Source organism: Giraffa tippelskirchi, chromosome 1 (assembly GCF_054371585.1).
Source record: "Giraffa tippelskirchi isolate mGirTip1 chromosome 1, T2T-mGirTip1v1.2.pri, whole genome shotgun sequence".
Lineage (NCBI taxonomy): Eukaryota > Metazoa > Chordata > Mammalia > Artiodactyla > Giraffidae > Giraffa > Giraffa tippelskirchi.
Window position 1 is genome coordinate 129,408,353 of NC_137275.1, and position 14,499 is coordinate 129,422,851.

Sequence of the window (14,499 nt, forward strand, 5' to 3'; positions counted from 1 at the left end):
ACTCTGGTATTCTTGCCTGGAGACTCCCATGGACAGAGGAGCCTGGTGGGCTACAGTCCATACAGTTGCAGAGAGTTGGTCACAACTGAAGCAAGTTAGCATGGTTAACGTGCATGCCACGAAAGAATTATGGCTAAATGAGGTCACAAGGTGGGGGGGGGGTCTCCCTCACTACCTGAATCCACAGGGAGGCCATGTGAGGACACAGTGTGAAGGCAATGGTCTGCAAGCCTGCAAGTGGGGCCTCCCCAGGAACTGGGTCGGCTGCCACCTGGATCTTGGACTTCCAGCCTCCAGCACTGTGAGAAGATAAATTTCTGTTGTGTAAGCCAGCAGTCTATGGCATTTCATTAGGGCAGCCCGGTTTGACTAAGCCAGAATGAAAAAGGAATCTCTCCCTATGTGGTCGGGCCTTGAGGTCACAACAAAAACACTGGAAAGGAAGCAGGCAGTTGTTTTGTGGTTCACAGTGGCTTTTTGAAATCCACAAAAGCATTTTTAAAGTCTGGTCTTTGAGATATAATTTAGGAAATTACCTTTTTAAGACATATGGTTCCATGAATTCTGATAACTGCCATATGGTTGTGTAACCACCACCACATTCAAGGCATAGCACTTTCCACCACCCCAGAAAGTTATCCGGTGCCCCTGGGAACCCGCCCCCTGCCACAAATCGCAGCCTCTGGTGACAGTTGGTGTGCTCTCTCTGCCTGTCTGTGCAGCAAATGGAAGGCAGTAGCTAGCCAGCCTCTTCAACTCAGCGGAAGGCCTTGGAGGTTCCTGTTGTCAGTGGCCTGTTCCTTTTCATTATTCAGGGCTATTGCTGTTGTCTGGATGGACCACTGATAGACAGGTAGGGTGCTGTTTGTAAGTCAGTCGTGTCCGGTTGTTTTGTGACCCTATGGACCGTAGCCCACCAGGCTTCTCTGTCCATGGGCTTCTCCAGGCAAGTATACTGGAGTGGGTTGCCATTTCCTTCTCCAGGGGATCTTCCTGACCCAGGGATCGAACCAGAGTCTCCTGCATTTACAGGTGGATTCTTAACTGCCAAGCCACCAGGGAAACCCATGTAAGGTGCTAGTTTTCAGTAATTATTTATAAAGACACCGCAAGCATTGTGCACCACACCACACATGTCTTAGTGTGGACATGTGTCTTCCTGCAATGGTGTTTTGATAAAAATGTGAATTCATGCATACATGTGCTGGGATATTGGGAATTCTTGGGCATCTGAATGATGATCATGCACACGCTGTGTTCTCCTGTTCAGAAGTTCAGGGCCAGCCATGGAAGCCATGTAATTAAGCCAGGTGACCTTGGGAATCCTTTATTTATGCCCTGTTCCACTGTATATAAACACGTGCCCTCCAGGGCCCCGAAGCTTGCAAACTTATAGCTGCAACAAAATTTTTCTCTCTGCTGAGCCCAAATTCATGTTGTTTTCCAAAGAACAGAGATAAGGAGGCTGTGTCTCCCATTTCAGGTCCCCTCCTGGAAGAGAAAAGATTTGAGTTAGGTTGATGAATTCTAATGTAGGACTCTGAGTCTGTGCTCACTGCACTGTGTCACCTGATTTGTCAGGATCAGCAGTCTCGGGTCCCTTCTAAAGAATACCCTCAGCTCTCTTTTTTTCCTGCTGCATCAGTGAATCTGAGATGTCTCGATTTACAGGAGACCAGCTGGTGTGGAGTGCTTCCACTCTGCTGCCCCCCACCTTGCCAGTTCCACACTGACCTCCGCATCCCAGAGGACTGGCTCGTGGAACCATCAGCTTCCAGTCCAGGATGCCTCCTGGCTGTCTTGCCTGGACTGTGCTGGCTCCACCCGGTGCCCTATTGTGACCTAGGCAGCAGGCTGGGCTGTAAGAGCGCAGGCACAGACAGCGAGGCCCTGAGGGGTCCCTCTGAACTGCACATGAGCAGTCCTACCTGAAGCCTCTCCATGGGCTTGAGTCAACGCCAGGGCCAATGACAGGATGGAGGGACGGGAGAGCCACTCTCCTGCTGCCAGTCACGCTGCTGCTGCGCTGGCCACACAGCAGCCTGGAACGTAGGTCTCTGCTGGTGTTTGTTGTCTGTGCCTCTCCAGGGCTCTCGCTCCTTGGCCATCAGGTGTATCACCTGGGAGCTTGTTCAAAGGGTCAGGTTCTAGGATGCAGATTCTGTAGTTCTGGGTGGGATCCGTGGAACTGCCCCTCCAGTGAATCTGATGCCAGGGCCCCTGGACCAGACTTTCAGATCATTGCTCCCCACATACCCCCAACAGTGGAGAAGCCTGGTGTGTGTAACGTCTATGTTAGGTACCAGTTTTCCAGAGTGAATGGCCAATGTAAGTAAAGCCATTGAGAAGGGTAACCAGCTGTCCATCTGAAGATGCTAACTAGCCATGTCCTGCAGCTTTAAGGCCCCGTGTGATCCTTAAAAAGGAATTTCTCTGCTGTTTTCTCTTTGAAAACATTTTGAAGGATCATGTGGAGCCTAATTGGTCTAATGCAAAACATAAATAATATAAGCTATAATGAAGGCAGTGTCTTCATACCTACTATGGATTCATCTCCCTGGGTCCAGAGAACTTATGGAGACTCGTGTTATATTTTCAATTTGTTGGTTGACAGATAGCAAACCTCTATTCCATGCTAGGAGCTGTTTATTTTTTTTAATTGGAGGATAATTGCTTTACAATGTTGTGTTGGTTTCTGCCTTACAACAAACTGAATCAGCCTTTAGTGTACAATGTGCCCTTCCTCTTGAACCTCCCTCCCACCCCCTCTAGGTGGTCACAGAGCTCCCTGTTATACAGCAACTTGGGAGCTGTTTTAGGAGAGAGATGTTTTTTGGTTTTGTCTTTGTTTCGGCTGTGCTGTGTGATCTTAGTTTTCTGACCAGGGATCAAACCCATGCCCTCTGCAGTGGAAGTGCAGAGGCTTAACCACTGGGCAACCAGGGAAGTCCAGGAGAGAGATGTTTTATAGCAGAGAATGACATATTCAATTCCTACCCTTAAGGAGTTTTACTATCTAGTGTCTGGAGGGAAGTATTAAACATAGAAATGAATCAATGTAAGTTAATTCTGGTTCCTGTTAAATGGTATGAAACATATAAGACAGGCTTAATGTGATGGGAGATCTGCAGAGGAGTGCTGAGACTGTCCTAGGAGGCAGCCATGGAAAGCCTTCCTGGGATGACAAGACTTGGGTGGAGACCCATCCTATGAGAAGGAAACCTATTTCCAAGCAGAAGTGACAGCAAGTGCAAAGGTCCTGAGCTGTGAATGAGTCCAGAGTGTTTTAGAGGCAGACAGGCCGGTATAGTTGGAGCAGAGTGAATGGGGAGGGGGTGCTGGAGAAAGATGGGCTCATAAAGGCACAGTGAGGACTTTGGGATTTTATTCCGGTGACAATGGGAAGCCATCAGAGAGTCTAACTGGGAGAGTGAAAAATGAGATGTGCTTGAGAAAGACATTCTGGCTGCTCCAGAGGACAGACTGTGGGGGTACAAGAGTGGAAGTGGGGAGAGGCATTAGTGGGCAGGACAGGATAATGGCCAGGCTGGGTTTATAGTCAGAGGGATGCAGAGGAGTGGCTGGCTTCGGTTTCAACATTGATTGGTAATGTTGATGGAACTGGTCGCAAGTGGGGAGTGAGAGAAAGAGATAACTCAAGGATAACTCCAGACTGATCTTCTTGCCTAAGCAAACAGATGGATGTGGTACCATCCATAGAACTGTGCTAGGTTCATGAGAAAGACATAGAAGTGAGGTGAGGCAAGTAGACGGTTCAGTTTGGGCTGCTTTAATTTGAGGCTCCTCTTAGATGTTCTTGTGAACTATGGAATAGGGCAGTTGTTAAGGGAGGGAGCTCAGCGGAGAGGCCTGAGGGTAAGCATGAGAGCTTTGAGTCTGTATAATGGTGATACTTGAACTTGGGCTGGGCTGGGATACTTCAACCAAAATGGGTAGGGAATGAAGTGGTCTGAGGATTCAGCCTTGAATTTTGGAAGAGGAGGTGGATTCAGGGAAAGAGTATGACAAGGAATGGCCACTGATGTGGGAAGACGACCAGCAAGGACATCCTCCCAAGGAAACACTGCACAGAGATAACCCCAGATTGAACCGAGAGTCTTGGGCTCAACTCAGACTCCCTGATCCAGACTTGAATGAAACCAAATGTCATCCCTTTAAATTGATGTGACATGAAAAAATAGGCAGCAGACTGTGTTAGTACTTATCTTTGTATTGAAGATGAGAGGACAGTGGCTCAGAGAGGTTAAATCAGTGGCTCTAAGACACACAGCTAGCAAACAGTGGGGCCAACTTAGAACTTCTGACTTCAAACCCTACTTCTTTCTCTCTTCACCAGGTCCCCTGCCAGGTAGGAACTTCCACGCTAAAATCTGGAAGACTTAAGTTGTCTCTCCAGTCATGTTTCTCTTTCTCTCATGGTGACAACTACTGAAAGGGTCTTTTGGGGGAAAACAGATTTTCTGAGACATCCTGATGGTGCAGGCAAAGAAAAACTAAGTAAAAACCTGAGATGAGACCTCCTTATCTTAATCTGTTTGGTCACATCTCTGGATCTGGATCAGTTAGTCACCTGGGAAAAAAATCTAGAGTCTGCGGTAATTTCATTCCAGTGGGATTTGCAAGGGAAGATCTCCAAATTCCCCCACCAGGAGTTTTGCCCTGTGGTGCTGGCAGACCCAAGGCTTCATTCAGTTTTCTATCTGCAGATTACAGAAACCTCTTAGGATCCCAGCATGTATGTGTATGTGTTAGTCACTCAGTCGTGTCTGACTCTTTGTGACCCCATGGACTATAGCCTGCCAGGCTTCTCTGTCCATGGAATTCTCCAGGCAAGAATACTGGAGTGGGTTGCCATCTCCTTCTCCAAGGAACTCTCCTAAAATTCACAACCATGTGTCTCCTATTTTCCAAGCCAGTCCCAACTCTCATTTTCCACAAAGTTGAGCCATTGAGCATGCAAAAATATAGAAGAACTTTTGTACTTGCACAAGATTTTTTGTGTAAATACATTCACATTTCAATTTGCATGACCACTGACAGCTGCACTTAAACTGTGGTACTTAAAATCACATACCTCTTAAACAAAAATTCAGAATGAGGAAGCTAAAGTTTGCTTCAGTGTTTATATATAAGACTCAGAATAATAACAGTTATGTTTTATATTAATATAAAATAAGAGGATGGACCTTCAGATTTCTGCATGGTTTTCCTAAAGATTGGCATCAGACTTGCTCAGATCCAGTATTGAGGGGTGAAGATCATATGGCAGCATGAAAAAGTCTTACACAAGTATACAGATTCTACCATTTGTTACATTCCACTGTGTGATACCCTGGGTCTCTCCTCCCTCTTCCTTCTTCCTGCTGTTAGTGAAATGTGGCCAAAGAATGAACAGTTCTGAGAATTCTGAAGTTTTGGAAATCATAGGCGGGGTGCCTGCAAACATCAGAGATTTCCCCTGGCAGATTCGTATCCTTGAAAACGGGAGTCATCTCTGTGGAGGATCGATCCTCAGTGAGTGGTGGATTCTGACCGCAGCCCATTGCTTCAAAAGCGAAAATGAGTAAGTGTTGCAGATAGAATTTTTTTCAAAGCAATGTAGTAGAATATTTGCCCTGTGTTGCTGTTTAGTCTCTCGGTTGTGTCCGACTTTTTGGTACCCCATGGACTGTAGCCTGTCAGGCTCCTCTGTCCATGGGGATTCTCCAGGCGAGAATACTGGAGTGGGTTGCCATGCCCTCCTCCAGGGGATCTTCCCAACCCAGGGATCGAACCCAGGTCTCTGGCATCGCAGGCAGATTCTTTACCATCTGAGCCACCAGGGAAGCCCAAGAATACTGGAGTGGGTAGCCTATCCCTTCTCTAGGGTGAATTTTCCCGACCTAGGAGTTGAACCAGGATCTCCTGCATTGCAGGAGGATTGTTTACCAGATGAGCTACCAGGGAAGCCTTTTGACCCTGCATGCCTATTATCTTTTTATATTATTTAATTTTATTAATTATATTTTATTTGTACATTTATATTTAATCATTTTATTATAATTTAATTATATTAAAATTTAATTTATATGTATTTTAATATTTATATTGTTTATTTTTATACTTTATATTATTTATATTTTTAATATTATTTTGCCCCTATATGCCTATTATATTTGCCCCTACATGCCTATTATTAACATTCATCAGGTATGCCTGATGAATGAAAGAAAATACAAGGAAGTAGATACCTGTGTGGTTAAATATGACGCTTTGCAGGTAGAAAGAAGCTCTTTTCCTAGGATGCTGCACAGCTTCTACACTGCAGAGCAAATGTTCCTTTGCTGAGGAAAGGAACAGCATTTTGCTAAGTGCATTTAGTCCTGGTCCAAACTCCTGGAGAGTTCTTTCCTAAGCATTGGGCTGACAGTGACCATGGAACTGGGGAATCCTAGAAGCATTAGGCCCTGAGGGCAGGGCACCAGGCCTGGCTGCATGGCAGAAGGTATTGTTTGAGCCCCAGTCCACAAAATAATATTTTTGCAAAACTTCTCGTTTGTCTGTAATACAGCCAGTCCAGCTTTTCTTGCAAATCAAGGTCAATTACTTATGTCAGCAGTCTCCAACTTTTTGGCACCAGGGACCAGTTTCGTAGAAGACAATTTTTCCATGGGCCAGGAGAGGGGATGGTTTGGGGATGATTCAAGTGCATCACATTTATTGTGCACTTTATTTCTATTATTATTACATCAGCTCCATCTCAGATCATCAGGCATTAGATTCCAGAGGTTGGAGACCCCTGACTTATGCATAGTATGGCTTCCTAGACATTTGTTGATGAAATCTACAGGTGAATTTTGCCCAAGTCTTGCCGTTAGGTCAAGAGCTGGTTGGCCAGAAGGCAGGGCAGAGCAGTCAGGTCTGGCTTGTCTTCCTTGGCTACGAGCCAAGTGCAGAGCCCTAGCTGCCTCCCCCTGTCCCCAGGATCACAGTCTCAGATGGGGGAGGTGGGGCAGTTATTTCTCCTAAGGTTCATTTTTCCTCTTCCCACCACTTACCTTTTTTCTCTTTATTTTGGAATAAGATCTACCTTGGAGGTCACACATGGTGAAGAAAATCTTGACACCCAGAACTTGACGAAGATAAAAGTGGACAAGCTGATTATTCACAGTTACTTTGACAGTTGGTTCTACCTTAATGACATTGCTTTGCTGTTGCTCAAATCCCCTCTGAGCTTGGGTGTCAGGAAGGTACCCATTTGCCTTTCAGAGGTCGCTGACATAGAGAGATGGAAGAACTGCTGGGTGACCGGGTGGGGCACTACTGGTGAGTGACTATGGCCCACCCCAGGGGTGGGGGGTGGGGTGGCACCTTGGCTGATGTTTGCAGTGAGAAGCAGACTCTGGAGGCTCTGCTGGCCCTTGGAGGTCTGCCTGGTGGACCTGGGCACTTCTGATTCTCAGTTAAGGTCCCACCATGAACCTTCTTGATCTGCATGGGAGCCATCCTTTCTGGGCACCCGTAGCAAGTTTCAGGTCCATATTGTGAGATAGGAACCCCAAACAGGGCCTCAGGGAAAACCCAGGCAAACATATTCAGTGTCCTAAGGGTGATCTGGAGGAATTTGGAGGGACATACCAATAGGCAAAGGGGCTGGGCTCTGGGAGGAACATGCTGATGTCAGCCAGGGCAACTCTGTTACAGTCGATGGAACCAGTTCTTCTCCCCTGTGACAAAGGGCTCTGTGGCTAAAATCTCAAACCACAGATCCAGGCCAAGGTAGAGGAGATTCACCGAATATAAAATCGTCCTTCTAGAGTCAACTCCTGCTCCTCGGTTCAGCTGACCCATACAGTGGTGTCCTTTTGTTTTCCTTCTTGGTTAATGTGACTTTCCCCATAATCATCAGGGAAAGGAAAGACAGATTCTACTTGGTGCTGTTCTTGCAAGGAGGCACCCAAATGGCTCTACATGGATCCCCAGATGGTCCCAGAGCTCCGAGCTAGGTTAGATTCCTTCTTGGGAATTGCCCTTAGAAGCTTTTCAATAGCTTCAAAAAAAAAAAAAAAGCCACCTTCTTCATGTAGGGTTCCTCATGCTTCATTTACCTCATTTTCATTGAAACTCCTCTAGGATCCAGGTGGTATTGTAGGCTCCAGGGGCTCAGCAACATACAAAGAGGAAAACATGCCCATCTTTGAGAGTGGACATTCTAGGAGTCGGGCTCAGCTTGAGTGCATAGGCAGTGAACTCAGGGGCCCTGGCATGAAGTCCATCTTTTTGTGCCATGGGTCCCAGGACAGAATCTGTCACTGTGGGTTCTCTTTACATCCTCATGGATTTGAATCAAACACCTTTTTAGGATCCTAGCTGGAACCTGGCACCCTTGGCAGGACCAGAAGATGGCTCACTGAGGCTGAAATCAATAGAAATCCAGTCCTTGGAGCTCTTGATTCACAGAGTGGGTTCAAGAGTCTCCTGGATAACCCTCCTACTCCCTCCTCAGCCAGTCCAAATTTGGGTTGTTCCCTGGGCCATGGAGCGGTTCCTTGTTGTGGAGGTGAAAAGACATGATGTGGGTGCGTCCTCCAAAGGGACCATGCAGTGCTCAGGGTCCTTTCCCCATCTGCTTCTTTTTTGGGTCAGTTCCTAAGCGGAGTATAGAGACAGTGCTCCTGAAAGTCAACGTCCAGCTGATCAAGTGGGAAACCTGCTTCGAGCTGATGCCTCTACTCACCAAGAGCATGCTGTGTGCCGGGGACCTTCAAGGTGGGAAGGATGCCTGCCAGGTAAAGCTGGGAGACAGGCTGCCCCAGAAAGCTGGCCAACAGGGTGGGATACCAGGCTTCCCTCTTTCTCCTCTGAATGGGGGGTAGATTAAAACAACAGAAACGTATTCTCTCACAGATACCAGAAGTCCCATATCAGGGCATTGGTGGGGCTCTACTCCCTCTTGAGGGTCTAGGGGAGGATCCTTCCTTGCCTTTTCTGGTTTCTGGTGGTTGCAGGCACCCCTGGGTTTTCCTTATCCCACGGGTGCATTCTTCCACTCTCTACATCCATCTTCAATGATGTAGGTGCCTTATTCCAGTCTCTGCCTTTGTCTTAAAATGCCTTCTCTTCTGTGTCTCTCTTAAATTTTCTTTTTTTATATAAGGGCACCATTCGTCGGATTTAGAGCTCACCCTGAATCCAGTGTAATCTTCCCCAAAGATCCTTAATTAGACCTGTAAAGGTCACAGTGATGGGTACAAGGGATTAGGACATATCTTTTGGGTGGACACTGTCAACCTGCTACAGATAAGAAAGGGGGTCAGATGGCCTTCTCCACTGTGTGTCTCCTCTGCTTTCTCTTCTTAAAGGGTTGCCAGTCATTGGATTAGGGCCCACACTAACCGAGTGGGACTTCATCTTTAAGGAACTAATTACATCCGCACAGATTCTATTTCCAAATAAGATCAAATCCTGAGGTTCCGGGTGGACAAGAATTTTGGAGGGCTGCTCTGTGACCAGATGGGAGCTGTGCGGGGTAACAGTCAGGGCCGCAGGCTGCCTAAGCTTCCCTCCTGGCTCCTCTACTCCCTGCTTGGACTTCCCTCTGTGCCTGTGCCTTTTCAGATTTCCCCAGCTGTAAAATGGGACAACTAAGGGTCTTTTCAGGACTTTCCAGGTGGTGCTAGTGGTAAAGAACTTGCCTGCCAGTGCAGGGGATATAAGAGACACAGGTTTGATCTCTGGGTGGGGAAGATCCCCTGGAGGAGGTCATGGCAACCCACTCCAGTATTCTTGCCTGGAGAATCCCATGGACAGAGGAGCCTGGCGGTGTATGGTCTATAGCATCACAAAGAGTCGGACAGGACTGAAGTGACTTAGCATGCACAAAATTCTCCTTAGGACTATTGTGAAGATAAAGTGAGTCATGTACAAAAGCATTTAGAAACGCACAGAGCAGAGGAGGGTCATGGTAGACAATACAAATACTGTCTTCTCCATCACCCTGCCTTACATCTGCTCAGTGCTCAACAGCACACAGAGTACTTCCACAAATACACCTAAGGGTTGTGAACTAGCCCTTGGAAGCAGGCCTATTGCAGATGGGAAAAGGAAGAACAGGAAAGCTGACAGCCTTGCAGAGGACACACCAGGGAGGTAAATGACAGACCCTGAGTTCTAACCAAGGCATGAAGACATCAGGGGGAGAGCCATCTTTGGGATTCCAATAGAAATGGGGCTCCAAAATTCAGCAGCTCCACAAAGATTCAACAACCACAAAGATGGTGGGGGCTACTAGTGAGTGAGGCTTGCCATACATCACAGCCAGGTGTGTTTTACAGGGGTCACTTCCTTCCCTTTACACAGCGGTCCTATGGGAGAGGTACAATGATCACTAGCATAAAAATGAGCCTCAAAACACTGAAGGAAAAGTTCACATTCTCTCAACTAAGTATTCATCCTGGGGTACGAATCAAGGTCTGTTTGGCTCCAGAAATTTAAGTTCTTAACTGTACATCTTTCAGCTTCCCAGGTGGCACTGGTGGTAAAGAATCCACCTGCCAATGCAGGAAATCTGAGACATGGCTTTGATCCCTGGGTCAGGAAGATCCCCTGGAGAAGGAAATGGCAACCCACTCCGGTATTCTTGCCTGGAGAATCCCATGAACAGAGGAGCCCGGTGGGCTACAGTCCATGGGGTTGCACAGAGTCAGACACGAATGAAGTGACTTCCCACACACACATCTTTCACATAGATCCCCTTCATCCCTAGAGAAGCGAGTATTATTCTTCATTTTAAAGAGGGATAATGGGAATTTCCAGTGACTTCAAAGAATTAGGTCTAGAACAGTTTAGTTCAAATTAAGTTGATGGACACAGCAATTTGTTCACAAAAACAATTTGGTTTTAAAAACTCAAACCTATATACTACTGGGGAGGTTGTTTGTTTTGTATTTGGATTTTTGGCATGTTGTTAAGATGGTAATTCTTTTTGACTTTCCTGTGTGTCACTTAGTATTCTCAAAAATAAATCTTTGTAAGCTGTGAGACACCATGTACTGCTGGATCCTATTTCTGTAAAATAATTATGATGTGTCTGTGTATTTGCAAACAGGAGGATGCAGAAAGTTACACTGGACTAAGGAGCTGCCTCTGCATGGCTGGAATTGGCCGTGTTGTTTATTTCACTTATTTATTTGAGCACACGTAAAGAAAATGCCAGGGGGTAGAGAAAGGTGTGTAGTGAAGAGGAAGTTCACCTCTTATAATTGTTCTCCTATTCACTCCCCAGAGAAATCACTGTCAAAGTATTAACTATTTCTTACCTTTCATACACAATTGTGTCTATTCTTATACATAAATTTACTTACTAATATTATTATGAGTATTCTTTATGTTCTTTTTCCATATCTCAGTTTTCTGATTTTTTATCAAGATGCATGATTCTTTAATAGAAATTGTAAAATGGTCCAAAAGCTTTGGGGGCATGAAAGTTTGTGTGTTCCTTCATTTTCATGTCAATGTTACACCTGGGCTTTTTTGGGCAATCTCTTTCATGATGCTTTAAGATTGGTAAATTGTTGAAAATTTGATGTTTTAAACCACAATCTAACATTTTGACATGATTTTTGTACTTCCTGCCTTCTGAATATATAGTCTGTATGCCTGTTGTCTTCAACCAATGACCTATTGTAAAGCATAATGGATTTTTGGTTTGGGTTTTTCCTTTTTGCTATTGTGAACAACTCAGAGGAAAACGAAGCTTTTCATGGGGAAACTGGAGGAATTCTGAAACACCAAAAAATGCTTAGAGGCAAAACAAATTTGGAAACCACTCCTTGGTACATCAAAATGAATGCATGTGACTGGACGATGATGGTGGATATTTACTTTTTTGACCAAACTGTCATTCATCGCCATTGCTTTTGACTAAATTGCTTGCTCCTTTTTCTGAGGGTTGAAGAGCTGGGAGCATAGTCATGGTTAGAGAGCCAAATCAAAATTAAAAACATCCACCCATCCAATGACACCATGTGCTTTGCGCCAGATGCCCCCCCCCCCAATAGGCTGTAAGAGCAACCTGCTGCCACACCTTCCACTTCCAAACAACTTTTGTCTCCTAGGGTGACAGTGGGGGGCCTCTGGTTTGCCAGAAAAAAACCAGGGAAAGCAAATGGTACCAACTGGGCATTGTCAGCTGGGGAGTGGGCTGTGGCCAGAAGAAAAAGCCTGGAGTGTACACACAGGTGTCTAGTTACCTGTCATGGATTGAGATGAAGACCAAGCTGTCCAAAAGGCCCTACAAGCAGGAGCCAGACTCTGGGTGCAGTTTGCCTCTATCACCCTGGGCCATCCTGGTACTGTATTTTCTGATGTTTCTATTAGCCCCATGATTAAACACTGCACTGGCTCAACACCAAGTGTCCTTCTCAGCCTTTGAAGTAAGTGCAAGGGAGGGTTGTAGGTTGCAAGGAGGGATTCTGCTACAATTAGCCGTGCCGGAAATAATCATATACCTATGTATGTGCGCATGTGCTCAGACGCTCGGTCGTGTCTGGCTCTTTGTGACCCCATGGACTGTAGCCCACCAGGCTTCTCTCTCCATGGAATTTTCCAGGCAAGAATACAGGAGCCGGTTGCCATTTCCTCCTCCAGGGGATCTTCCTGACCCAGGGATCAAACTCGCGTCCCCCGTGTCTCCTGCACTGGCAGGGGGATTCTTTGCACCACCTGGGAAGCCCCAAGCATCTACCTATAGCAGTGCTTAAAATACAACTGGGACCCACTCAGAGGCCTGTGGCTCCCCTGGGAGTTGGAGGCAGATTACTGACTTGACCCTGAGGCCTCTCCAAGAGTTTGGATGGAGCATCTTTCCATGGGGAGTGGTCCAAGGATCTCTGAAATAGAAAGCTTGTTCTTTTTCTCTCTCACAATCAGGTCTCTTCTACAGCTTCTTTCATTTTCCATCTCTTTTGCTCTTGCATGGAGAAACATTTCAACTCCATGCTTCCTTCGCTCGTAGCTCATCCCTGAGACCTATGGACTTGGTCTCCAGAAAGGTCCCTGCTCTTTACCTTCCTTTGTCTCCACTTGGTTCAGAGCCCCAGTAAATGCTGCCTCTGGCTCTCAGAGACCATGAGTAACAATGCTGAGATTCAGGATCAGCGCATCACTGACGTAGAAGTGTCCTAGAGATGAGGTGGGAAAGAAACACACAGCTCACTGGGTTGTTTGCTTTTTTGCTATTGAGTTTCATGAGCTGTTTGGAAATGGGGTAGAAGACCTAAATAGATATTTCTTCAAAGATGACATACAGATGGCCAACAGGCACATGAAAAGATGTTCAACATCACTCATTAGTAGAGAAATGCAAATCAAAACTACAATGAGGAATTGGTTTTAACCAGTCAGAATGGCCATTATTAAAATGTCTACAAATAACAAATGCTGGAGAGGGTGTGGAGAAAAGGGAACCCTCCCACATTGTTGGTGGGAATGTAAATTGGTGAAGCCACTATGGAGAATATTATGGAAGTTCCTTAAAAATATTAAAAATAGAATTACCATAAGACCCCGTAATACCACTCCTGGGCACATATCTGGAGAAATTTCTAAACTCAAAATGATATATGCACCTGTATGTCTATAACAGCACTATTTACAATAGCCAAGACATGGAAGCAACCTAAATGTCCACTGACAGATGAATGGATACAGAAGATGTGGTACATATATACACAACAGAATATCACTCAGCCACAAAAAAGAATGAAATGGTTATTTGCAGCAACATAGACGGACCTGGAGATTATTGTACTAAGTGAAGTAAATCAGAAAGACAAATACCATATGATATCACTGGTATGTGGAATCTAAATGAACTTATTTACAAAACAGAAACAGACTCACGGACATAGAAAACAAACTTACGGTTTCCAAAGGGGTTCTATCCCAGGGGAACCGTGTTATATTTCTTCACCCACCTCCTGCCCCCAGAACGCCGTTCTCTGCCCCAACCTGTGTGTTCATTTCTCCTTTGCATCGTTCAGAGTATTCAATCCTCAACTTAATACGGCACCACCTCCCCTGACCCGCCTAGCTTAAACAGCTCTAAACACAGATCCACAGCCCCCAGGCCCAACTTACTAGCTTATCTGATTTGCCATCTCTCCCTATCATTTGTGAGGACCAGAAATTATCTTACTTATTCACAGGTTTACCTGTTTTTTGCATAAGTCCTCCATCCCTTGTCCTCAATACAAAGACTCTTAAGGGCCAGGATTCCATGTGTCTATTCTCTACCTGGAATAGCCCCTGATGTGATGACTATAATAGGCAGATGGAAAACAGCTATTATTAATAAAGTTGCAAGGAGCTAGAGCTGTACATGTTTTCTAAAGATTGCGATCAGATTTCCCATTTGGGGCAAAATGATTCTTAGCCTTTGAGAGCTCTAAAATTTATCTTATAATACTTAGAAGAATCCTGCCTAAACAAGAAAAAGAC

The 14,499-nt window shown here is 45.7% G+C and overlaps 1 protein-coding gene and 1 long non-coding RNA gene across 2 annotated transcripts in view; one reads left to right on the forward strand and one right to left on the reverse strand.

Moving 5' to 3' along the window:
- PRSS51 (serine protease 51) overlaps positions 1 to 12,409 on the forward strand; it is a 28,878-nt gene extending 16,469 nt beyond the window's left edge. Inside the window, exons 6-11 of the mRNA XM_081495979.1 lie at positions 5,392 to 5,584; positions 7,085 to 7,182; positions 7,270 to 7,326; positions 8,647 to 8,789; positions 11,108 to 11,228; positions 12,117 to 12,409. Of these exons, the coding sequence (XP_081352105.1) occupies positions 5,392 to 5,584; positions 7,085 to 7,182; positions 7,270 to 7,326; positions 8,647 to 8,789; positions 11,108 to 11,203 (587 nt within the window). The 3' untranslated portion in view covers positions 11,204 to 11,228; positions 12,117 to 12,409. The remainder of the gene's footprint in view (positions 1 to 5,391; positions 5,585 to 7,084; positions 7,183 to 7,269; positions 7,327 to 8,646; positions 8,790 to 11,107; positions 11,229 to 12,116) is intronic.
- On the reverse strand, positions 1,312 to 1,781 carry LOC145508746 (uncharacterized). Its single transcript, XR_014055589.1, has 2 exons — positions 1,570 to 1,781; positions 1,312 to 1,491 (listed from the first exon to the last, which is right to left on the reverse strand). It is a non-coding gene; the product is annotated as an uncharacterized LOC145508746 (long non-coding RNA).
- Positions 12,410 to 14,499: the final 2,090 nt, after the last annotated feature.